Source organism: Loxodonta africana, chromosome 19, assembly GCF_030014295.1.
Source record: "Loxodonta africana isolate mLoxAfr1 chromosome 19, mLoxAfr1.hap2, whole genome shotgun sequence".
Taxonomy (NCBI): Eukaryota; Metazoa; Chordata; class Mammalia; order Proboscidea; family Elephantidae; genus Loxodonta; species Loxodonta africana.
Window position 1 is genome coordinate 11,149,813 of NC_087360.1, and position 24,110 is coordinate 11,173,922.

The window sequence follows — 24,110 nt, forward strand, 5'->3', positions numbered from 1 at the left end:
TCCTATAGGGTTGCTATGAGTCAGAATCGACTCCACAGCACCCAACAACAGTCCCCTCTCCGGTCAGCCCTGGAAGACGCACCATCTGCGAGGAGGAAATCAGTACCCACACACTCAGTTAAAGTGATAGATCAGGTAGCTGAGTGAGGCCACCCCGAGGCCTGGGGGAGTTTTTGTATGATTGGCTAGAATATTAAAGGAGCTTGCTATGGATTGAATTATGTGTCCCCCAAAATGTCAACTTGGCTCGGCCGTGATTCCCAGTATTGTGTGATTGTCTGCCATTTTCTCATCTGAGGTGATTTTCCTATGTGTTGTAAATCCTACCTCGATGATGTTAATAAGCCAGGATTAGAGGCAGTTATGTTAATAGGCAGGACTCAATCTACAAGATGATGTTGTATCTTGAGTCAATCTCTTTTGAGATATAAAAGAGAGAAGCAAGCAGAGAGGCAAGGGGACCTCCTACCACCAAGAATGAAGAACCAGGAGGGGAATGTGTCCTTTGGGCCCAGGATCCCTGCGCTGAGAATCTCCTAGACTAGGGGGAGACGGATGACAAGGACCTTCCCCCTGAGCCAACAGAGTAAGAAAGCCCTCTCCTGGAGCTGGCACCCTGAATTCAGACTTGTAGCCTCCTAGACTGTGAGAGAATAAATTTATTTGTTAAAGCCATCCACTCGTGGCATTGCTGTTACAGAAGCACTAGATGACTAAGACAGAGCCCAAACCAAAAAAACGAAACCCATTGCTGTCAAGTCCATTTTGACTCACAGCGACCCTATAGGATAGAGTAGAACTGCCCCATAGGGTTTCCAGTGCTGTAATTTTACAGAGGCAGACTGCCACATCTTTCTCCCATGGAGCAGCTGCTGGGTTCGAACCACCAACCTTTTGGTTAGCAGCTGAGTGCTTTAACAACTGTACCACCAGGGAACCTTATTTCCTGAGGCTGGGCTACCAACCCCCTCTCCATCACCTCTCTCATATTGGGGGCTACAGCTCCATGCCTCGATTTCCCCAGTGTCTGGGATCCCAACAAAGGAGGGGGCAGAGGAAAGGCTCTTTGAGCCCTGGGTAGGGATACAAGTGAGGGACAGTCAGTTTATGGTCAGGAGAGAGAAACCTGAACAAGAGGGGGTCCCCACCCATTTGGCTACAGACCCCTGGGAAACAACTTCACTGTCACCCATTTTCTAGATGGGGCCACCGAGGGCTAGGGAGACTCAAGGGACTTGCCCACAGTTGAGGAGCAGTCAGGGGTGCAGCTGTCCCACAAGTGTGCGAAAGGAACCCTGCAAAAGGATCTCTTCACCCGAGTCCCAGTGCACGGAGCCAGCTAAAGGCCCTGAGAAGTCCTGCAGCCTGGACCTCGATCTGTTTACCCAGAGCTGCCCACAGTGCCGTGCTCTCAGGGAGCACCTAGAGCGTTGGGAACACCAAGCAGTGGTTGGGAGCAAAACTTCAGAGCCCTCACTTTTAAACTAGGAGCACTAATACCCACCCGGCCAGGGTTACCATGTGGTTATTATGTGGGTTGTGAATGAGCACTCAGCACAGAGCCTGCCAGAGAGCAGGAAGGCAGCAAATGTTTGTTGAAGGAAGAAACAAACGAACAAAGAGATAACTGAAAAAACAAATACAGGAATGGTTGAAAGAATGGACCAATGCAGGGTGAACAAAGGGAATGAAGGAATAACAAAAACCGAACCCAAAATGAATCAATGTGTGCACTCATTCATTCATGCAAGTATCTATTGGGCACCTACTGTGTGCAGGCTCTGGGGCTATAGCAGTGAACAAAATGAAGTTCCTGCCCTTGTGACTGTGACATTTTAGTGAAGGAGACAGACAAGAAACAAGATAAACAGGTAAAATATAAGGTGCATCAGAAGGGGAAAACAGAACAGGGGAGGAGAGGAAGAAGGGGAAGTATGTGGGGGGTACATAGTTTTAAATAGGATGGTTGTGAATGAAGGAGGGATTGAATGAATGGATAAAGCAGTAAGCTAACAAAGGAGCAAGCATAAATGCAGGTATGAATGGGAAAGGTAATACATGGCTGCAGGCATGAATGAATGAACCAGTGAATACATGAATGTGTGAACTGTCATGAATAAATGAATGAACTAATGAATACCTGAATGGTGAACTAAGGCCTGAATAAATGAATGAACTAATGAGAGAATTATTGAATGAATAAATAAACTAATGCTGGAATTAAGTCAACTAATGAATGGATCGACTGATGAATGAATTATTGAATGAATAAATGAACTAATGAAGGGAAAGGCTGCATGCCACCCACCTGTCTGCATGGTCTTGGCCTCCGTGGACCTCCCCCACCTGTCTAAACAACCCCACACCCCCTCTGCCTTCCTCCTGCACAGGGCTCCCCTCCATGTCCACTACATCAGTGGGGGGACGGGGGAGGCTTGACTATCCTGCCCCTTTGTTGATGCGCTCCCCCACCCTGTTTGACACCCCGTTTGTGGAACCTCCCAGTCCCCAGCCTGTATTGGCCACATCCCTGCCTCCTCCCAGCGGGAGTCCCCCTCGCCCTCACCGCAGCCTGTACTGACCTCCCATCCCTCCTCACCTACACTGACCCCTCCGCACCTCTCCAGGCCTGTGCTGTTCCCCTCCACCCTACCCCCTACCGTATCTGGACGGCCTCTGTAGCTGACCCCCGATGTCCCCTCCCTTTGTGGCCACAGGCACCATGCGGCCCGTGCGGCGCAACTTCTACGATCCGTCGTCGGCGCCGGGCAAGGGCATCGTGTGGGAGTGGGAGAACGACGGCGGCGCGTGGACGGCCTACGACATGGACATCTGCATCACCATCCAGAACGCCTACGAGAAGCAGCACCCGTGGCTCGACCTCTCGTCGCTCGGCTTCTGCTACCTCATCTACTTCAACAGCATGTCGCAGATGAACCGCCAGACGCGGCGGCGCCGCCGCCTTCGCCGCCGCCTGGACCTGGCCTACCCGCTAACCGTCGGCTCCATCCCCAAGTCGCAGTCGTGGCCCGTGGGCGCCAGCTCGGGCCAGCCCTGCTCGTGCCAGCAGTGCCTGCTGGTCAACAGCACGCGTGCCGCCTCCAATGCCATCCTGGCCTCGCAGCGCCGCAAGGCACCCCCCGTCGCCCCGCCGCTGCCGCCGCCACCCGGAGGGCCTCCGGGCACGCTCGCCGTGCGCCCCAGTGCCACCTTTGCCGGCGCAGCGCTCTGGGCCGCGCCCGCTGCTGGACCGGCTGAGCCCGCGCCACCCCCGCGGAGCCCCAGCGCCCCCAGCAGCGCGCCCACCCCGGGGCAGAACAACCTCAATCGGCCTGGGCCCCAGCGCACGACCAGCGTGAGCGCGCGCGCCTCCATCCCTCCGGGGTAAGACGGGGCCCCAGGGGCGAGGAACGGGGGCCTCCTACAGACAGAGACCCAGCCCAGGGGTGTCTGCCTACTAGGGCCAGGATCCAAGAATGGCAATAATGATTGCGATAAGTAATATGACATCTGTTGAGTCTCTACTTTGTACCAAACATAAACCAAGTGCCCTAACGTGTTCACGTTCATTTATCTCCATGCAGGGACCGTAGGAGGTAGGTACCACCATCATCCCCAGTTGCTATGGAGTGGATTCCCACTCATGGGGACCTCGTGTGTGTCAGAGTGGGAACATGTTCCAAAGGGTTTCCAGTGGCTAATTTTTCAGAAGTAGATCACCAGGCTTTTCTAGGTGCCTCTGGGTGGCCTTGAACCTCCAACTTTTCTGTTAACAACCAAGTGCTTTAATTGTTTGCACCACCAGGGAAACTGAAGGAGCAGGAGAACAAATAACCTCTAGGATCTGACAGTTCAAAAGTGATAGGGCCATAAGTGATGGGGCACAAATTTGCCATTTGTTTATTTGTTAGCTGTTTAGTACTTGCTCAACTCTTTATCAGCATCAACTCATTTAAGCCTCCAAACAACGCCGTCATCCCCACATTACAGATGGGGTAGCTGGAAGAGGTATGGCACCTTCTGAGAGTCAACCAGGGAGGAAGCAGGGATTGGCACCCAGACCTGTAGGATTCCCAAGTTTGGGCAGTGGGATCTTAGAATTTTTAGAGGGCTTCTGTGTCAGTCTGCCAGTCTATGCCCATCATCTCATGTGGGGGCTCTAGGAAGCAGTGGCCACTTGTCCAGAGTATTGCTCCTATAGCCCCCTCCTGAAATGTCACCATTCCAAAAAAAAAAAAAAAACCCAAACGCACTACCATCAAGTCGATTCCAACTGATAGCAACTCTATAGGAAAGAGTAGAGCTGCCCCATAGGCTTTCCAAGGTTGTAATCCTTACGGAAGGAAGCGGATTGCCGTATCTTTCTCCCTCAGAGAAGCTGGTGGATTTGAACCACCAACCCTTTGGTTAGCAGCCAAACACTTAACCACTGTGCCACCAGGGTTCCTTTTGTCACCGTTACTTAGGGTTAATACTGTTGTTTTCAAACTGGGCTCCAGGGACTCCTGGGGTGATCTGGGGTAGTGGGAAGTGTTGGATAATGAGATGAGGTCAAACGAACAGGCCAGCCTCTCAGCTGTTGCTTTAACCGAGCAGTCCTTTGGGGAATCTCTTGCCAACTGGCATTTCCAGGAGGATTTCATTAAGAAAGGAATCTTGCCCATACCAAGTTTGAAAACGCCTGGATTAAGGAGCCCCAGGCCTCAGTGAGCCTTGGAGTCCAGACTTGGGTCAGTCTTAGCAGAAGACAGGCCGTGAAGGAGTGGGAATGAGAGGGAGAAGCAAAGATCTTGAGCTTGGGTGTGGTGCCCAAGAGGAAGAAGAGCAGGAGGAAGGCCAGGGGCTTGACCAGGATGATCTGAGATCAGCAAGAGTCAGATCAGATGAAGTCTGAAGCTACCACATCCAGGTCTCTCCTTTCACCATGGGAAACCGAGGCCTGGGGAAGGGAAGGGACCCTGACTAACTGCCCTGTCCACCTTCTGTCCCTTTAAGAGTCTCACTGGCTGGGTTCATATCCACTCTCAGCCACCACTGAGCTGTGTGATCTGGGGCGAGTCACTTCCCTTCACTGAGGCTCAGTCTTTTCATCTGTAAAATGGGGGCAGGACTCCATTTTGTGTGGAGCCGCTTGCTGTGTGCCTGAACACAGTATCTCCACATTTCAGTGCCCCAGCAGCGGCTGTTAGGGATACTTTTGGGATCCAGCTTCGGATCCTGGAGGAGGGGTGGTATGAGGGGGGCCAATGGAACTGGGATTTTCCAGGGAAAGGACAGCAGGAACCCCACGTTCCTGCCTCACCCTTCCCTTCTCCAGATCATCCCCTCAGAGGCCACAGGGAACAAGTGGCGGTGTGCCCCATGTGACCCCAGCCTTAGGCAGACCCATTGCCAGAGGGGACTGGGGAGGCTTCCAGGGAAATGAAGGAGGGACTCACCCATCTCATGAGTACAGGCAGCTGGAAAATCAGCTGTGGCTCCTTGTCAATGGCACCCTAAACCTGGCTCCTAAAAGAGGGGGCTGAGAGCCCCAGAATGACAGGAAAAGTTGGGTGCCAAGCTAGAGTGGGTGTGGAAGGGGCCAGGGCACCAGGGCAATTCCAGGGACCTCCACAGCAGGAATTTGAGAACCTTCTCTCTGGGGCAATATTTCTTTAAGCTGCAAGTTGTAACCCACTAGGGGATTATGAAAGGAGCCCTGATGGCACAGCGATTAAGCGCTCGGCTGCTAACCATAAGGTCTGTGTTTCAAACCCACCATCCACTCCTTGGGAGAAAGATATGGCAGCCTACTTCGATAAAGATTACAACCTTGGAGGCCCTATGAGACAGTTTTCTCTGTCTTATAGGGTTGCTGTGAGTTGGAATCGACCCCATGACAATGGGTTTTAGCAGATTATGAAATCGGAAGGTTATAACCAGCACTTTCTTGGAATGGAATGGGATAGAAAAGAAAATATTGGCATGCATCCTGTATAGGAGGAATTAGAATTATTCCATGAACCTTTTATATCATTTCTCCATGTGTTTAATGGGTTGCCAGGTAAAATGAACCTTAGTCACGGACAAATTTGTTAAGAGCCACTGTTGTAGAGCAGGCTGGGAATTACTCAGCTTTGATTGCCGGTCTTAATTCTCCAGGTATATTCTGTGAGGGTGTGTTCGCAGAGGTGAACAAGGCAGACGAACTGTCCTCAGGGAGCAGTCTGATGGAGGAGACATATTTAGCAAGTCAGGGAGTAAATGAACGAGATGGGAGTGGAGGGGGCTGCTGCGGAGGCAGCTGGGCAGGGAGGGCGGTAGGGTCGAGAGGGAGTGGGAGGTAGTCAGATCTGCAGCAGTGCTGTTCCAGGCAGAGAGGACAGCATGTGCTGCTTCCAGGGGGCTGGCGAGGGCACTGCGTATTCAGGGAAGGGCTGGAAGTGTGAAGAGGGCTGGCGTGCGGTGCCAGCGAGCAAGGGAGGGCATGCCAGGTGGGGTACCGTGAGTGCAAAGGGGTGGAGGTAGGAATGGACCCAGCAGTTTCTGGAGACCACCAGAAATGGAGGTTTCTTGGTAAGACAGTGGGGACTGAAATTTTTCCCAGGTGATGGTACAAGGTCAAACTATGGGGCTCCTCCGGGGAGCCTGGCTTTAGTGTTGATAGCAATAGGGAGCTATGGAGTGTACTTGAGCTCAAGAGGGCTATGGGGAGAAGAAAGATTTCCCCTTGGGAGTGCTGATCATTAAACATGTCCTCCTCTAATCTTCCAGAGCTTGCCCCCCCAGCCACGTGCCCTCCATCTGCATTACCTCCCCCTTCCCTCCCCCCGGGAGCTGTTTCTCACTCTGCTAGAGCCCAGACACTAGTCTCATCTGTCCTCAGCCACGCAGACCCTGCCCAGTTCCAACCTAGCCTGCCTAAGCCTCCTTCTCTAGCCAGACAAGCCTGCGTCAAGGCCCCCCAATCCTCATCTCCAAGGAATCCCAGCTAAAAATACCCCTGGCTCAGTATGGGGGTGGGGCAGGACCCACTGGAGTCTGTTGCTGGATGAGGGGGGTGGGAGGAAAGAAGGGATGGGGGTGGTAGACCCTGGTTCCTCGAGGCTGAAGCTTCTCGTTGCTGAGGCAACCGAGGCCCATGTGGAGCCTGTAAGGGGAAAGGCATGGGGGGTCTCTGAGGAGTCAGGCAGCCAGGCCTTCCCAGCCCCTTCTCGGGTCCCCAAAGCCCCTCTTAGCCCCTTAGGGGACGTGGCCTTTCCCATGGTCTCTGTGTTCTTATATCTCTTCGTATTCCTCCTTTTATATCTCTCTGTGTTCTGATCTCTGTCTCTCCGTATCTCTTTGTGACTGTGTCTCCCTGTCTTTTCATCTCCGTCTATCCACCTGTCTCTATTTCCTGCCTCTTCTCACCCACCCTCTCCTTTCTGTCAGCAGCTCTGTCTTCCTTCCCCCTATCTCATCTCCACCTTCCTGCTTTCCCTGCTGGACTCAGACAAGCCCAGGTTCACCTTGGACACACGGCTTCACATTTCTGGCCTCAGTTTCCCCAATTGCCAAATGGAACTAAAACTGTCACCAGGTGCACACATGCACAGGGCTGATGACTGGCATGGAAATGCATTAAAAATTGTCAAGTGTGATCAGTGTGCTTGGGAGAAGGGAACCCTCAGAGCGCTCTGACGCTGCTCTGTGCACCCCCTCCTCATTGCAGCCCTGGATGGGCGACAGGAAGGAGGCCCAGAGAGGGTGACTGACTTGACCAAGGTCACACAGCCAGTGGGGGCAGAGTGTTCACTTGGCCAGGGGTTTTTTCCACTCCCCAGGCAGCCTATTTGCTCCTGCAGTGGGGTGGTGAGCCAGCTGGCAGCTGGGGCCTAGGGGGCCCTGTAGGGGTGGGGAAGATCCGCCCTCTGTCCTGAGAGGTCAGCAGCCAGCACTTTGGAACACAGCTGTGGGGCAGAGGAACGGACTCAGAGTTTCCACCCCACGTGGTGGGAAGCAGGAGAGGGAGGACGAGGGGGAGGGGCAGATGCAAGCCTGTTTGAATTTACTGAGAGCTCACTAGGTCCCAGGCTCTGTACCACAACTTCTGCATGCATTGTCCCTCTTAATTCTCAAAGACCTCTAACGGGGGACAGATCCTATGATCCCCATTTTCCAAATGAGGAAACTGAGGCTGTGAGAGGCTAAGACACCTGCTTGAGACTGCATAGCTAGGAATCTGATTCCAGAAGCCGCACTGGCCATGGTACTGAGGGTGCCCCCCACCGTCCTTCCCGTGATGAAGCCCATGGTCTGAAAACCAAACCAAACCCATGACTCACGGTCACCCCGTGTGTTAAACGGTAGAACTGTGCCATAGCGTTTTCTTGGTTCTAGTCTTTATGAGAGTATTTATGCCAAGCTTTTCTTCTGCAGCACTGCTGCAAACCGCTTGCCCCACCCAGGCTCTTTCCTTGGTCTGAACCAAGTCCTGATCCCACAGAATGTTAGGGACCTCAGGGAGTGTATGGTGTGGAGTGAAGGGCCTGTGGAGACTGAGTTTGAGCTGGGCCTCAACATCTCTCACTGTGGGACCCCAGCTGAGCCCATTGTTTCCTCTTTTTTGGCATCTGTGAAATGGGACTAGCTTGAGGCCAGATGTCAGAGCCCTGCTTTTTCAAATCTGCACCCATTTAAATCCCTTCCGGTAGTGGGAGAGGGTGCTGGTTCCCTCTTATCAGCATAAGACTTTTACAACCTTGCTGATCTAACCGCTGCCAAAGGGATGCCATTGACATTTTCTTTCTCTTGCTTCTCCATCCCTTGGGCTGGTTATCACTTTCTTATTGACTTGGAAGTGCACTTTCTACATAAATAAAAAAAAATTTTTTATAGGGTATAAATCCTGTACTGTCTTTTCCCAGGTTTGTGCCTCTATTTCCTTTCTTTATAGCACGTGCTCATCAGTTTTGTCGTTAGTTAACCCGTATCGATTGAGCACCTGCTATGTGCCGGGCACTGAGGAGACAGCAGTGAACAAAACAGACAAAAATCCCTGCCCGTGTGGAGCTCATATCCTAGTGGGAGACAGACAAACACAAAATTAATAAATTATAACGCAAACCAGTTGACGTCAAGACAACGCTAACTCCTAGTGACCTCATATCAGAGTAGAACTGTGCTTCGTAAGGTTTTCAGTGGCTCATCTTTCGGAAGTAGATCACCAGGCTTTTTTTCCTAGGCACCTTTAGGTGGATTCAAACCTCCAACCTTTTGTTTAGCAGCTACTAAGCAAGTTAATTATTTGTTTGTACCACCCAGGGACTCCAATTAAATTATAAAAACCCATTGCTGTCGACTTGATTCCAGCTCAGAGTGACCCTGGAACAGAGTAGAACTGCCCCATAAGGTTTCCAAGGCCATTATCTTTTCAGAAGCAGACTGCCACATCTTTCTCCTAAGGAGCAGCTGGTGGGTTTGAACCACCGACCTTTCAGTTAGCAGCCAAGAGCTTGACCACTGTGTCACCCATTACCCATTGCCTACTGGCATCGAGTTAACTCCAACTCATAGTGACCCTGTAAGACAGAGTGGAACTGCCCCCATAGGATTTCTAAGAAGTGGCTGGTGGATTGGAACTGCCAACCTTTTGGTTAGCAGCCGAGCTCTTAATCACTGCACCACCAGGGCTCCAAATAAATGATAAAAAACCAAAAACCATTGCTGTCAAGTCAATTCCGACTCATAGCAACTCTGTTGGACAGAGTAGAACTGCCCCATAGAGTTTCCAAGGAGCGCCTGGTAGATTCGAACTGCCAACATTTTGGTTAGCAGCTGTAGCTCTTAACCATTAGACCACCAGGGTCTCCAAATAAATGGTAGAGTATGTTAAATGGTAGTAAGTGCTACAGAGAAAAAACAGAGCAGGGAAGGGGTGTAGGGAGTGAAGAGAGGGGTACCATCTTAAATAAAGAGGTCAGGAAAGGCCCTGCTGAGGAGATGAGATTTGAGCAAAGATTGAAGTAGGTCAAGAAGCAAGCCAGGCAGAGAACTGAGAACTAGGGGAAGCACAGCCCGGACAGGAACAGCTTGTGCAAAGGCCCTGAGGCAGGAGTGGGCCTCTTGTGTTTAAGGCCAGTGTGGCTGGATCTTTGTGAGCAAGGCGGTGAGCAGTGGGAGAGGAGGCCAGAGACGAAATGGGGCCAGGTCCTATGGAGCCTTCTAGGCCCTGGCAAAGACTTCAGCTTTTATTCTGCATTAGTTAGGTAGGAGCCAGAGGCAGCTGTGAGCAGATACTGGCGTGACTTTCTTTTAACAAGTTCGCTCTAGATGCTGAGTAGACTGCGAATTGGGAGGGGTAGGGGGAAGTGCTGAAGCAGGAGGCAGTGGGGACATGGGCTTTGTTGTGGTGGGTGTGTTTTGATTTTTCCTTTTTTTTTCTTTCTAGCTGTGATTTTATGTTTTTATTTTTTTTAATCCACATTTTGCTTCTTTAATTCTTTCACAGGCATTACATTTCAATGGCTCAAGAATTTATAAGTATAGAAAGGCACACCATGAAAAGTCTCGGGGGCCCCCCTCCCCCCATCCCCTCTCAGACCGCTGGCTGGCCCACCCTCCTCCTTTTCCTGGCCTCCCAGGGGTGCAGTGGCAGTAATTTTGCCCCCCACCCACCCGGCCACCTCACCACAAGGTCAAACCAAACACCCCCGGCTTACCCCCCCACCTGAAGCATTTCCTGCTGTGCTGCCTGGGAGGCCAAACCACACACTCCTGTCTGCACGTGGCCACCCCAGGCCGTGGGAACCCAACCCTGCCCTCCCATCCCCTGCCCTGCCCTGCCTGGCTCCCCCTACAGAGCACAGGGCAGGTCTGGAGACCTGGAGGGTGGGAAAGGCTGGTGCTGAGCCCCCAGGCCTCAGGATAAAGCTGAACCCCAAATGCCCAATACCCCTCTCTAGGGGACATTTGCACCCTTTGTCCCTAGGAGGTGGACAAGGGCAAGGATGAGCAGTCCGCTTTAACAGAGGGGAACTGAGCCCCATAACAGCTCAAGGCCTGGTCCAGGCAGACAGGGCACTGGAGCAAGGAAAGGGGAAGTGTGACTGGGACCTCCAGACAGCAAGCCGTTGGGCTGTAGGCTTCTGCTGGGCCCATGGGGCACCCCACCCTCCGTGTCCCCAGCCCCAGACACACACCCCTTTAGGGCTCTGCAGAGGGGGTGGGGTGGAGACTTGGCCCTGGCTGGGTTCCCAAGGACTGTGGGGGGTGGGCACAAGGTGGAGTGGGCCCCCCTGGAAGGGAAGGGAGTAGGTGACAAGAGCCGACCCAGGCCCTGGCTGGAACCTCTAGGCAGGAGAGAAGGAGAGCATGGGGGCCCCAAAGTGCTGCTCAGCTTCCTTCTCCCCGTGACATGGCATACTCCCTAATGACTGAGGCATGAGCTTGCACGCCAAGGGACTGCTGGATAAGTCCAGGTGCCCTGAGGGGGCTGGGGCCAATCTCGGCACCTGGAAACTACCATCGAGCATGTGACAAGCCTGGGGCCTAGGGTGGAGGAGGAAAGGGACTGGCAAGGAAACTAGCTGTCAGGGGAGGGATGGAAACTGAGCTGCACTGCAGGGAATGTTAACATAGCCTCCTCGTTCTCTCCGGGGTCCTGACCCGCCTCTGGCATCCTAGGAAAGGGCAGGGAACAGTGTGGGGAACAGCAAGTAGGAAAATCTTTCTGAATTGTCTCATCCTGCCTGTGAACATTGCCTTCCAGTCGGCGCAGGCATGGAGCATCTGCCTCTGTGTGCTCGTCCTTGGCTAGGTGCAGGGCCAAGCAGCCCCTCCCTCTTTTCTAGACTAATCCCAGGGATAATTTTTCTCAGAGCCTTGCAAGGACTGGACAGGCTACAGAGGGTGATTCTGTGGGATGTCTGCTTCAGGGCTCACTTCAAATGCGTGCACAGAGGTCCCTGGTGGCACAGTTTGCACTCTGCTAGTGACCAAAAGGTTGGTGAATTGAACCCACCCAGAGGCACTGCAAAAGTAAGGCCTGGCGATCTGCTTCCATAAAGATTTACAGCCAAGAAAACCCTGTGGGGCAGTTCTACTCTGTAACACATGGGGTCTCCGAACTCACAGATCAACAACAAAAATGAAGTCAACAACCAAAAGCAATGCTTTAGAAAGTTAGCCACTGCTGAAGGACCCTAGGGCATCAAATGGACGTGTGGGGAGAGTGTGCCCCAAGTATACCCGCACAAGTCTTCTATCTGTGCAGAACAGCCCCGCAAAATTACATAATCTGTTCCTTCCTTCCTTCCGCCGTTCATGCAACAAGTATCAAATCTCTACCGTGTGCCGTATACTGCCGGTGAAGTCGGGGCCACTGCCGGCCTCTGTGATGAGGTGGCAATTCAGCAGACCCCTGGGTGAACCTCTCAGCGTTGGGGGGGACGAGCCTTCCCAGTGGAGGGGACAGCCATGCGAAGGCCTTGAGGGGGGACAGTGCTCAGCCTGTTGGAGGGATGGCTGATGTGTCCAGGGTGGAGAGATGGAGGGAGGGGGCGAGAGGAGAAGGTCACAGAGGTGGGGCCTGGCCATGCTAAAGACTTTATAATGTCAGGTAGTGATTGATGCTATGGAAAAAAAAAAAAAAAAATGAAGTAAGGGCAAAGAGAAGGAGCCCTGGTGGTAAAACGGTTAAGTGCTCAACTGAGAACCAAAAGGTCAGCAGTTTGAACCCGCTCAACGACTCCAAGGGAGAAAGAATTGGCAATCTGCTCCCATAAAGATTAACCACCCAAAACCAAGCCCAGTGCCGTCGAGTCGATTCCGACTCATAGCGACCCTATAGGACAGAGTAGAACTGCCCCATGGAGTTTCCAAGGAGCGCCTGGCGGATTCGAACTGCCAACCCTTTGGTTAGCAGCCATAGCACTTAACCACTACACCACCGGGGTTTCCCCCCCATAAAAGATTACAGCCTAGAAAACTGTATGGGGCAGTTCTACTCTGTCACATGGAGCCACCGTGAGTCAAAATCGACTCGACGGCACCTAACAACAACAACAAGGGCAAAGACAGGTTTTCTCTAAAGTAAAGAAGTATCAGAAAGCCCCACTGATAGCGTGACATTTGAGCAGAGACCTGAATTGAGCGAGGGAGTGAATTATTCTGGGCAGAGGAATTTAAAATTTTTCACTTTCTAGTTGGCTCTTTTTTTTTCGGCCTGGATGTGGAAATGCAATTCATTTTTGTATGTTGACTTTGTATTCAGTAACCTTGCTGAATTCACTTATTAATTCTAATAGATTTTTTAAGATTTTTCTACAGAGAGGTAGTCCTTAACGTACGATATATCCAAGTTGCAGCAAACACATCCTTACAACTATCTGTTGCTTTTTTTTTTTTTTTGGTACATCTTATTGTTAGTCATATGTTCTACATACAGTGTTTCGGTGCGTAATTTGCTGATGTTATCATTCTCAGATGCTCACTCACAGATGCTCAAAGATCACACTTATAAAGATACTGGTAATCAAAGGCAAGAATAATGAAAACTAAAAAAAAAAAAGAGGCATTTGACTTACATCAGAAACACCTTAGGACAGAGTCGTGGGAACGGAACCCTGTCGTAAATCAAGGACTACCTGTACATAATTATGATGTCTGTAAATAAAAATCAGCAAGTGCAAAGGCCCTGAGGCAGAAATGTACCTGGTATGTTTGAGGAACAGCAGGGAAACCAGAGTGTTTGTGTGGAGGGGAAGTGAAGGGGGGAATGAAGGGGAAATGAGACTCCAGGGACAGGGAGGGCCAGATCATGTAGAGGAAAGATTGGACCCTGGGTCATGTGGGAGCCATGGGGGGACTGAGACAAGAGGAGAGACAGGAACTGACACAGGCTGGGAAAGGCAGTGGGGAGATGACCGTGGCAGCAGGATCCATCGCTGCCCTGAGGAAGCCAGGCCTGGCTTCTGCCTGAGTAGATTTCAGGGTGTCTGAGGAATCCCTGGGCCCCAGGAAGGCTGAGCAGGGGATGAGGGGCCACCCCCCCTTCCCTGAGGTCTGTGGGCAGCGGTCGCTTGTCCAGGCCAGGAGGATGTTCTCACTGATTGTGAGGAAACCGCTTGTCCCACATCAAAGGGGGCCCGGGCGGCTCCCACGCTTGGCGCGGCGTGGGAACTCTGCTACCCGGGGTTCTCGCGGGAGGCCAATGGATCACAAGGGGCTGGGGCCACCTCGGGACTGTCCCCCAGCTCGCTGACGGGTAAATAAAAAAGCAGCCCCACAGTCATGCCCCACTCACAACTCTCTTCCCACAATCAAGGCTGACTGTTTTGAACCAGAACCAGGGCTCTGTAGTTTTTAAGGGGTTCCGGAGATTCTTAGGGCAGCTGAGATCTAAAACCTCCCCTTCCTGGGGTACCCTCTGCCTGCCCCTCAGGCCAAAGGCTCAGCAAGACCAGGTGATCAGCTGGACCAGCCTTTAGCATTAGATAGAACTGGTGTAGCAAACTGGCTTTACCAATGGGTAATGGCTGCCTGGAGAGCTGTGTTAAGGATTCTGCTCAGCTTGAGAATGTGGCAATCAATTAGTGATGTCTGCCATGGTAGAAGACAAGACAGTAATGGCAACTGAGATATTTTTCTTTCCATTTATTTTACAGATAGCCCTGCCAAGGGAGAAGGGTTTTTCCTTCCCATGAGACAGAAGGGAAGGAAAGGGATGGGGAGAGACCTAGATATAGTGAGCACACTAACCAGTGTGTCTACACTGCTGTTGTTTTGTGCTGTCAAACTGATTCCAACTCATAGCGGCCCCATGTGACAGAGTAGAACTGCCCTATAGGATTTCCTAGGCTGTAATTTTTTATGAGAGCAGATCACCAGGCTTTTTCTCCCATGGAGCAGCTGTGGGTTTGAACTGCCAACCTTTCAGTTAGCAGCCAAGCACTTAATTGTTGAGCCACCAGGTCTCCTTATGTCTACACTAGAGGTGTTTTAGTGCTATCATAATTGCAGTGAAAACCTTGAGCAAGTCACTTGACTTCTATGACCCTCAGTTTCCTTATCTGCAAAATGGGGATGAATGAAGGCAGGGAAGGAGAAACTTGAGGCAAATGCCTCTGTGCTTTCTGATAAATAGGAGTATGGGGAGTGTCTGCATACCTGGTGTGGGTGTTCCCTGGACTGTGTGGCGTGTTTGTGTGGAGTTGTCCAGGTGTATGTGTGTGTCTGTGTCTGACTCTGTGTATGTGCGTGGTGGGGGAGTTGTTCCCCAAGTGCGTCTTTGTGTGCCTATGTGTATATGTATGCATGCTATGTGCTCCGATGGGTGTATTTGTGGGTCTGCATGTGTACTTGTGGGGAAGGTGTTTCCCTGTTGTGTGTATGTATTTGTGTGGTGTGTATCTGAATCTGTGTACGTGTGTGATGTGTTCCCCCACTAGAGTGCATTCCCCAGGGGTGTATGTTCCTTGGTATGTGTGTATGTGTGTTTGTGTGTCTGCATGTGTGTATGTGAGGTGTTCCCTGGGTGTGTATGTGTGTGTTTGTATGATGTATGTCTGAATCTGTGTGCATGTATGTGTGATGTGTTCCCTCAGTAGCGAGTGTCCCCAAGAGTGTGTTTGCACGTGTTTCTGGACCTGAGGCTGCCAAGGATGCCATTTGCTTGTAGATACTCCCCAGCCAAGCTCTCTGGTGACAGCTGTGCCTGCCAGGGGCAGGTGACCAGGGCAGCATTGGCCAGGCTCAGACCTCAGCAGGCAGACAAAAGGGGCCATGACAGCTCCTTCCTCCTCCCTGGGACACTGTGGTGTCACTGCCCCCATCCTCCACTCCCTTTGGGCTGCTGCCTGACTTTCAGCTCACTTCCTCTTCATCAAATCTTACCCATCCAGGATTCCATCCCCATCAACAGCAAGGCACCCGTTTACTCGTATCACCAAGCACTGAAGTCATGAACACTTAGACAGGTACAAGGCTGACCCCAGCATACTTTCTCATCCGGCCCTCCTAGCAACCCTGTAAGGGAGGTATTCGTACCCCCATTTTACAGATAAGGAAACTGAGAATCAAGGTGGTCACTGCAGTAGCTTTGTGGTTTCCTTTCCAAGCTGGAGAGAAGTTACAGTCTGACTTAGTGTGCTGAAGTCCAGCGATGAAATCACTCAGCTGGGGTAACACAGCTGATGGTGATGATGATGATGATAACAATGACTAATACTATTAGTCTTTATTAGGTATCAGGAATCTACTCGGACCTTGACATGCAGAATGTCATTGAGTCCTCACAGCAAACAAAGAAGTTACTATATTATCTCCATTTTATAGATGGGGAAGCAGGCTTACCAGAGGTCAGATGACATGCTCTGTGTCACCCAGTTGGCTAGAGGCTGAGCTACGAAAGCTGTTCTGGCTGGCTCCAAAAGCCAGATCTCTTTTGAGGGAGGAGAGAAGAGGGGACTTTTCCCAGCGGCTCTTCAGTTGAAGAGGGGACAATGCCTTAGTCACAGGAACTGACATTCATAGATATTCCGGAAGGAAAAAAATGTTCCATCATAAAATAACTTTGGAACACCTGGATTGACCATTGTTAACCATATTTCCTTTTGCAGGATTTATCAGAGCAGACCCTCTACTATACTCAGCTATGTTGTGAATCTCTGAGGGAAAGATAGTGAAGTGTTTCCTGACTTATTTAATCCCTGAATCCTTCTTTCCTGAAACCTTTTACTGGAATTAGTGCTCCATATAGCAAACTTGGAGAGGCTAGAATGGCTAAATCATTAATCATTGGGTTTCAGGCACAATGGCCAATGAGGGGAAGCTGTTTGGAGCCAAGTGCATATGTGCTGAGGGTGGGTGCGGGAACAGGGAGGGTCAGCATGAGTCCAGGGCAAGTCAGGCTGTGGCCTTGGCCACACCCCACCTTATAATAGAAGGATGTCGGAGCAGGGATGGAACTCCCTGGTGTCGGAGATAGACACAAAGGAGTCAAGGTGTGGGCAACAGGACAGCAGGAGTCCCAGCCAGAAAGCGAACCAGGATCCCTGACCTCCTGGAGTTGGGGGCAGGAGTCCAGCTGCGGCCCCTTTTCTTCTCCCCACAGGGTCCCTGCACTCCCGGTGAAGAACTTGAATGGTACTGGGCCAGTCCACCCGGCCCTGGCAGGTGAGGTCCAGCCTGGGGCCCGGGGAGATGGGCGGGACCCAGAAGGAGACAGCCCACCTGTCAGCCTGTGACTCCCCCATGGCAGGGTTGGTGGTGGGGGGTCCTGGGGCTGGTGGGCAGGGTTCTGAGGCGAGGGGGTGGGGCCGCAGAGGGCTCTCCACTTGGCTTCAGCCGGGGATGGGGCTGAGTGGGAGGGACCCAGGGGAAGCAATTCACCCTGTGTGCATGCACACACATACAACTGAAGGCCTTGAGATTCCAGGACCCAGCCAGGTGGGTGGGACCTAGAGGAGGAGCCCTGTCCCCGACATCGCTGCTGCAGATTGCCTTCCTGCGCATGGCTGGGGGAACAGCAGCCCCATCCGTCCACCCCAAGGTGGGGGCGGTGTAGGGTGGGCGGGGGCCGGGGTGGATGCCCCACTCTGATGGCCCCGCACGTCCCCAGGGATGACCGGGATCCTGCTGTGTGCGGCCGGGCTGCCGGTGTGTCTGACGCGGGCCCCCAAGCCCATCCTGCACCCGCCGCCCGTGAGCAAGAGTGACGTCAAGCCCGTGCCCGGCGTGCCCGGCGTGTGCCGCAAGACCAAGAAGAAGCACCTCAAGAAGAGTATGCCTCCCGCACCCGACCTGTTCCCCTTGACCCCTGCCCCTCTGACCGCTCAACTCCAATGCTTTCTTAGGAGGAATGACTCCATCTCCATCTCTGATTCCTGCTGTCAGCTCCTCTTCCCCTCCTCCATCTCCACCAATTCCTATTATAGTCGGAGCCCCATATCTGAGTGGTCCACGTCTGCAGATTCAACCAGCCTTGATAGAAAATATGGGGAAGAAAAAATAAGTCCCAAAAAGCAAAACTTGAATTTGCCCAGCACCGAGCGCTGTGCTGAATCCATGGGAATAAAGTCAAGCGTAGGCATCCCTTTTTGTAGTCTCCGGCCATCTCACAGACCCTCAGTCTGCCTCCAGCACTCCTGGCCTGAGCTTTGTTCCTGTTTGAGCATTGTTACCCTAGCGTCTTGTCTTCCCTAAACAGTACGGGACTGTGTAACAACTATTTACATGGTATTTACACTGTATTAGGTATTATAAGTGGAGATGATTTAAAGTATATAGGACGATGTGTGTAGGTTATGTGGAAATACTATGCCACTTTATAAAAGGGACTTGAGGATCCGAGGATTTTGGTATCCGTGGGAGGTCCTGGAACCAATCCCCCACATATATAGAGGGACCATACATCAGACATCCAGCAACCCCTGATATCTGACCCTGCCAATCCCTTATAGCCCCTGGCCCCACTGTCTGACCCCACCCTGAGCCAAGCCTGTCCCCCTATGTCCCTGCAGGTAAGAACCCGGAGGATGTGGTTCGAAGGTACATGCAGAAGGTGAAGAACCCCCCTGATGAGGTGAGCCTGGGAGTAGGGCCTGGGTGAGGTCTGTGGCCCAGCCCCCACCTCCCTGCGCTGTGATTTGAATTCCTGGTTGGTTCTGTTGGTGATTGGAATCCACCTAGAAGCGCCTGGGAAAAAGGCCTGATGCTCTCCAAAATGTCACAGCCACTGAAAACCCTGTGGAGCGCAGTTCCCCTCTGACACACATGGGGTCGCCATGAGTTGGCATCAACTCATGGCAACTGGTTTCGGTTTTTCTGTGTGTTACAAATCTCTCCCCATTTGCCCTCTGCCCTTCTTGAAGATGTCTTTTGATGAGTAGAAGTGCTTAGGTTTTAATATAGTAACATTTATCCATCTTTCAATGCGTAATGGTTTTGTGTCATGTCTAAGACATTCTTGTCTAAGCCAAAGTCCCAATATTGTCACCTGTATTTTCTACTAAATGTTTTAAGGTCTTGCTCTTGATATTTAAATATTTTTTAGTCCATCTAGAGGGTGGTGGGAGGTGAAGGAAAGATCTCTTCGTCATATATCCATGTTCAGTATATTGGGGGGGTCCCTTCTCCCTTTAAGGAGCCCTGGTGGTGCAGTGGTTAAGCCTCAGCCACTAACAGAAGGGTCAGCGGTTTGAACCCACCCAGCAGCTCCTTGGGAGAAAAGATCTGTCAATCTGTTCCCATAAAGATTACAGCCTTGGAAACTGTATGGGGCAGTTCTACTCTGCCCCATAGGGTCACTATGAGTTGAAATCGACTTGACAGCAACGGGTTTCTCCCTTTGACAAATGGGTATGAGAAGGGGGTGGCCTGCTACCCTTGGCAGCCTGAGGATCCCGTCTCATGATGGCCTGGGGGTGTCACCGCCCTCCCCATGCTCATCCTCCTCCGTGCCCCCAGGACTGCACCATCTGCATGGAGCGACTGGTCACCGCCTCAGGCTACGAGGGCGTGCTGAGGCACAAAGGCGTGAGGCCTGAGCTTGTGGGCCGCCTGGGCCGCTGCGGCCACATGTACCATCTGCTGTGCCTTGTGGCCATGTACTCCAATGGCAACAAGGTGCGCTGGGCAGGGGAGCAGGCGGGGAGCAGGCAGGGAGGCTGGAGGGACTGGGACACCCGCGGACCTTACCACCGCCCTCCCCTACCCCAGGATGGCAGCCTGCAGTGCCCGACCTGCAAGGCCATCTACGGGGAGAAGACGGGCACCCAGCCACCCGGGAAGATGGAGTTCCACCTCATCCCCCACTCACTGCCTGGCTTCGCAGACACCCAGACCATCCGCATCGTCTACGACATCCCCACGGGCATCCAGGTAGCCCCTACTCACCCCTGACCCCAACACCTCTACCCCTCGCCAACCTCTCCGTGGTTCAAGTCTCCACTGCAGACCTGATGGAGCCCCCTCCCCACAGGGCCCTGAGCACCCCAACCCCGGCAAGAAGTTTACCGCAAGAGGCTTCCCACGGCACTGCTATCTGCCTAACAACGAGAAGGGCCGGAAGGTGGGTGCCCGATCGTGAGGATGCAGGAGGGGGCCGGGTCTCCAATATCCCCAATCCTTGCACTCAAACCCTCCCAGCCCCAGTGGCTGGACAGCAGTAACCACAATGCCCTATGTGTCCCCAGCCCTGCCAGGCACATCACACCCTCACCTCCTTTACCAGCCTGCTGAGGTCAAGGAGTTCTGACCCCATTTTACAGATAAAGAAGCAAAGCCTCAGAGGAGGCAAGCAATTTGCCCAAGGTTGCACAGTTAGGAAGTAGTAGAGCTGGGATTTGAACCCAGGGATCCAGGTTCTTAACCACCATACTGTAGATTGTCTATTTTACTTTCATTTGTTTTTCAAGAGAAGCCAGAAGGCTAGATCTTCATATGAATTCTCCAGGTTGTGGCTTTTCAATGCAGAGCAGCAGCCAAACCAAACGCAGCTGAGGGCCATCCGTTTGATAGCCTCCCTTCATTCCAGAAGAAACAGGCAGATAATGTGGAAAGAGCCTTCACTGAGGAAGCTCAGGGGGCAGTCAGTCCAGAAAATATAAACGGGAAGGAAATGGCTGAGCCGGGCCGTCTGAGGAGGGAATTCTTCAGAGCTTAGTAGGTGCAAATGGTTAACACACTTGGCTGCTAACGGACAGGTTGGAGGTTTGAGTCCACCCAGAGGCACCTCAGAAGAAAGGCCTGGTCATCTACTGGTGGTTAGTAGATGCTGTTGTTGTTGTATGCCATCAAGTCAATGTTGACTCATAGTTACTCTATAGGACAGAGTAGAACTGTTCCATAGGGTTTCCTAGGCTGTCATCTTTACGGGAACAGATCGCCAAGTCTTTTCTCCTTCGGAGCTTCTGGGTGGGTTCAAACTGCTGACCTTTCTGTTAGCCACCTAGGCTTAGCCAGCACACCACCAGGGCTCCTTCTAGTAGATGCTGAGTCATCAAGTAGGTGGGGGGAAGAGAGGCGGAGCTCAAGGGTCTCAAGCCACGGGGGCAGGGCTGCCTGTGATCCCGCTCCTCCCCACCCTCCAGGTGCTTCGGTTGCTCATCACCGCCTGGGAGCGAAGACTCATCTTCACCATCGGCACGTCCAACACCACCGGCGAGTCAGACACTGTGGTGTGGAATGAGATCCACCATAAGACCGAGTTCGGATCCAACCTCACGGGCCATGGCTACCCGGACGCCAGCTACCTAGACAATGTGCTGGCAGAGCTCACAGCCCAGGGTGTGTCCGAAGCTCCGGCCAAGGCCTGAGGTTCAAGGCTGCCCACCTTCCCTCCTGCTTTGCCCCTGGTCCGGCACACGCCTTCCTCTGCCAGAGCGGAAGGCTTGAATAAGAGAGTCCTAGCGGCCCGAGTTCAGGGCTGGGGAGGAGCCTTCAGAAGGAGCTGGAAGTGTTCAGGGGATTTGGGATGTCGGGAGGACATGAGGCCAGCCAGCTCCAATCCACAGCTCCCTGAAAGGGCCTCAGAGAGAGAGTTCCAGAAACCACAGCAGCCTCCCCAGCAAAAAGACAGAGACCCGCCCCCTCACACACAAACACACGTGTCCTTTTGAACACATGCACGCACACACACGTGCCTCTATTTACCCCCAAGCTGGGGGAAAAGAGACAGGAAGACCCAGTGGTACCCATTGTGGATCCCCACCTGTGTCTATGGCATCTGTACAGGCTTGTCTGCAAACAGAGGGTTCAGGGGAAGCACTTAGGACCCAGTGGGCCTTCTGGGCAAGGGGCTTGGGAAGTTCAGTCAGTCCTCCATGCCTCGCCACCCTTGTAGCATCACCCATCTCTGCCACCCACTAATGGGCACCTGTGTGCTGGTGGGGTTGGAGCCCCCAGATTACTGAACAGTTTGGCAAAGGGATGAGCCGGAGAGGGGGACTAGAGGTATCTTATTTTGTGCTTGTGTCTCTTCCTCCTTCTGGGACCTGACCTCCTTCCTCCCTGCTCCCACTTCCAGGCTTTACCTCTGTCCCAGATAAAGGCACTGTTCTCCTCCCCTCCCCACTCCATCCTCCCCACCAAATCACTCCCAACGTTGAGATCCAAAGGCTGGAGCTTCTGGCTTCAGGAGCATGATGAGAAGGCCTAGCTTAGGCCAGCGTGCTTAAAAAGCAGAGCGGACAACAAAGAGTCAATTTCCCTTTTTGGGAGTGGGCAGTAGGGTGGCTGATAGTCTCCGGCCAACCAGGGGCCTGTTGCCCAGGCAACTCACCAGCTCCGCCTCTGATGATTGGCTGCCACAGTGGAAGTCAGCCAAGATTTAAAGGGACTTCAGCGATTGCTCTTTTGAAAACCTACCAGTTCCACTGTGGGTGGAGAAATAAATGGTCTTTCTCCTCCTCACCCGGTCTTTTCCTGCCAGGAGGGGTGGGTAGCTCTGTTCCTTGGGGTACTATGGAGGAGTAATAGTCTCTCTCAGCTTTGGGCAACTGGAGGTGGAGACAAAGTGGAGGGTCGACATAATTATCTCGTCCTGGGGCAAGGAGAGGGCATGACTGTGGGGGAAGCAGGCCTTCCTAGTCCCAGTCCCCAAGAGAGCAGAGGTGAAAGTGCAGTTCTCAAACACAGGGCATTGCACACAGCTGCTCTCTGAAACTCAGGCCCACAGCTGCAAAAATACAGAGGATGTGGGAGACACCATGATTAGATCACTGGGACCTCAGAGACCCAGCCCCTGCCCTTGAAAAGGAGGAGCAGATTCTAGAGGGAAACGGGCAGATCTTAGGATCTGCCAGCCCCAAACTCTAGCTTCTGCAACATCCCTAGTTGCCAGGGTTACTGTAAAGGATGCTGCGGCTCCAGGCGCCCCCTACTGGCCGCTCACGGAATAGTGCCACATCACTTGTCCACTTTATCCCCTGCTGGGTAGGTGCCAGCTGTATCCAACCCTCTAGTCATGCAAATCCACAAACAAGTCCTTGGAGGCCCTTCCAGTTCTGCCAGCCAGCTGTTTTCAAACTTTTTGTCCTCTGTGGTTCGTTCTCAACCAAAACCCTAATATATAAAATTGCCCACGCCCCAGTCACCTTGTTCTATAAACAAATGGCCACCGGCCTCCCCTGAGGAACTTGTTAAAATAGTGATTCCTACCCCCTACACTCTCTCAGATTCTGGCACATTAAGTCTCAGTGGGGTCCAGGAATTTGCATTTTCATCAGTCACCCCCCACCCCCCCGCCATGGGCTTTGAACCACGGTCTGAGAAACTCCTTCCTGGCTCCTGAGGCACCTTGGTGGAACACATTTTGAGAACCATACAACTAAATTCACTCCTCCTTCATTTTATAGAGGGTAAACTGGAGCTCAGAGAGGGGGAAGACAGCCTGCCCCAAGATTTCCCAGGCACACTGGACTTCTGCCTCAGTTTTTCCTGAGAGTGCCTGATTCTAAAAGCTTGTGGTTTGGGGTCCTTTCCCAAGGGCAAGGTGCAGGGAGTTACAGGGATTGGCGGACATGACGGCAGGAAGGGCTGAGCCCATTTAGTGTCCGGGGAAACATGGCCACACGGGCATAAGGAATTCAGGTACAGCTGTATCCAGCAGCTCAGAGCCAGGCTGGCCTTGTTGGTGTGATTAGAGGCCAGTCAGGTGAAGGAGAGTCTTCAGGCTCAGTCACATAACTCAGATTCCTTATCCCATCCACTCCAGTCCACTTCAGTGCAAGGCTGCCCTCTGCCTGAGGGCTTTTGTGCACCTGGTTCCAGGTTCTGAGTCTAGGCACATCTCTGAGAGACTCCAAGCCACTGTATCAAGATGGTACAGGACAGGCCACCTGGACCAGAGTATGCTGGGGAGGGTCTGACAGCTCCTTGCTCCTCCTCCCTGGCTGGGCTCTGGCTTCTCAGGGTTCAAGGGGCCTGGAAGTTGCATGGTCCCGCTCCTGCTGCTGGAACTCCTCGTGGGCTCGATCCAGGTCTTCAAGCACGTCCAGCAGGTGGGCAGCTGCCATTCTCTGCTGGGCCAGGATATCAGGACAGTCACCTGGGAGAGAGAGAGGAGGGCCGTGGTGACTCAGCCAGGCCAGGGTAGACCACCATAGCCTGGACCCAGTGGGTTATTTGCATGTGCCCTGATAATCCTA

At 52.6% G+C, this 24,110-nt stretch overlaps 2 protein-coding genes across 8 annotated transcripts in view; one reads left to right on the plus strand and one right to left on the minus strand.

Annotated features, from left to right (window-relative positions):
- The window catches only part of DTX1 (deltex E3 ubiquitin ligase 1), a 39,818-nt gene extending 16,354 nt beyond the window's left edge, over window positions 1–23,464 (plus strand). Inside the window, exons 3-10 of the mRNA XM_064272241.1 lie at window positions 2,718–3,384; window positions 17,075–17,136; window positions 17,582–17,743; window positions 18,483–18,544; window positions 19,429–19,587; window positions 19,681–19,842; window positions 19,943–20,032; window positions 21,054–23,464. Coding sequence (XP_064128311.1) covers window positions 2,718–3,384; window positions 17,075–17,136; window positions 17,582–17,743; window positions 18,483–18,544; window positions 19,429–19,587; window positions 19,681–19,842; window positions 19,943–20,032; window positions 21,054–21,278 — 1,589 coding nt within the window. The 3' untranslated portion in view covers window positions 21,279–23,464. The remainder of the gene's footprint in view (window positions 1–2,717; window positions 3,385–17,074; window positions 17,137–17,581; window positions 17,744–18,482; window positions 18,545–19,428; window positions 19,588–19,680; window positions 19,843–19,942; window positions 20,033–21,053) is intronic.
- RASAL1 (RAS protein activator like 1) overlaps window positions 22,828–24,110 on the minus strand; it is a 32,857-nt gene continuing 31,574 nt past the window's right edge. For 3 of the 7 annotated variants that reach the window (XM_064272236.1, XM_064272237.1, XM_064272240.1), the window contains one exon: window positions 22,830–24,010. In XM_064272236.1, coding sequence (XP_064128306.1) covers window positions 23,871–24,010 — 140 coding nt within the window. In that variant the 3' untranslated portion in view covers window positions 22,830–23,870. Of the gene's footprint in view, window positions 24,011–24,110 lie in introns of all 7 variants that reach the window. The other 4 variants (XM_064272238.1, XM_064272239.1, XM_023559488.2 and 1 more) reach the window with 4 other exon arrangements.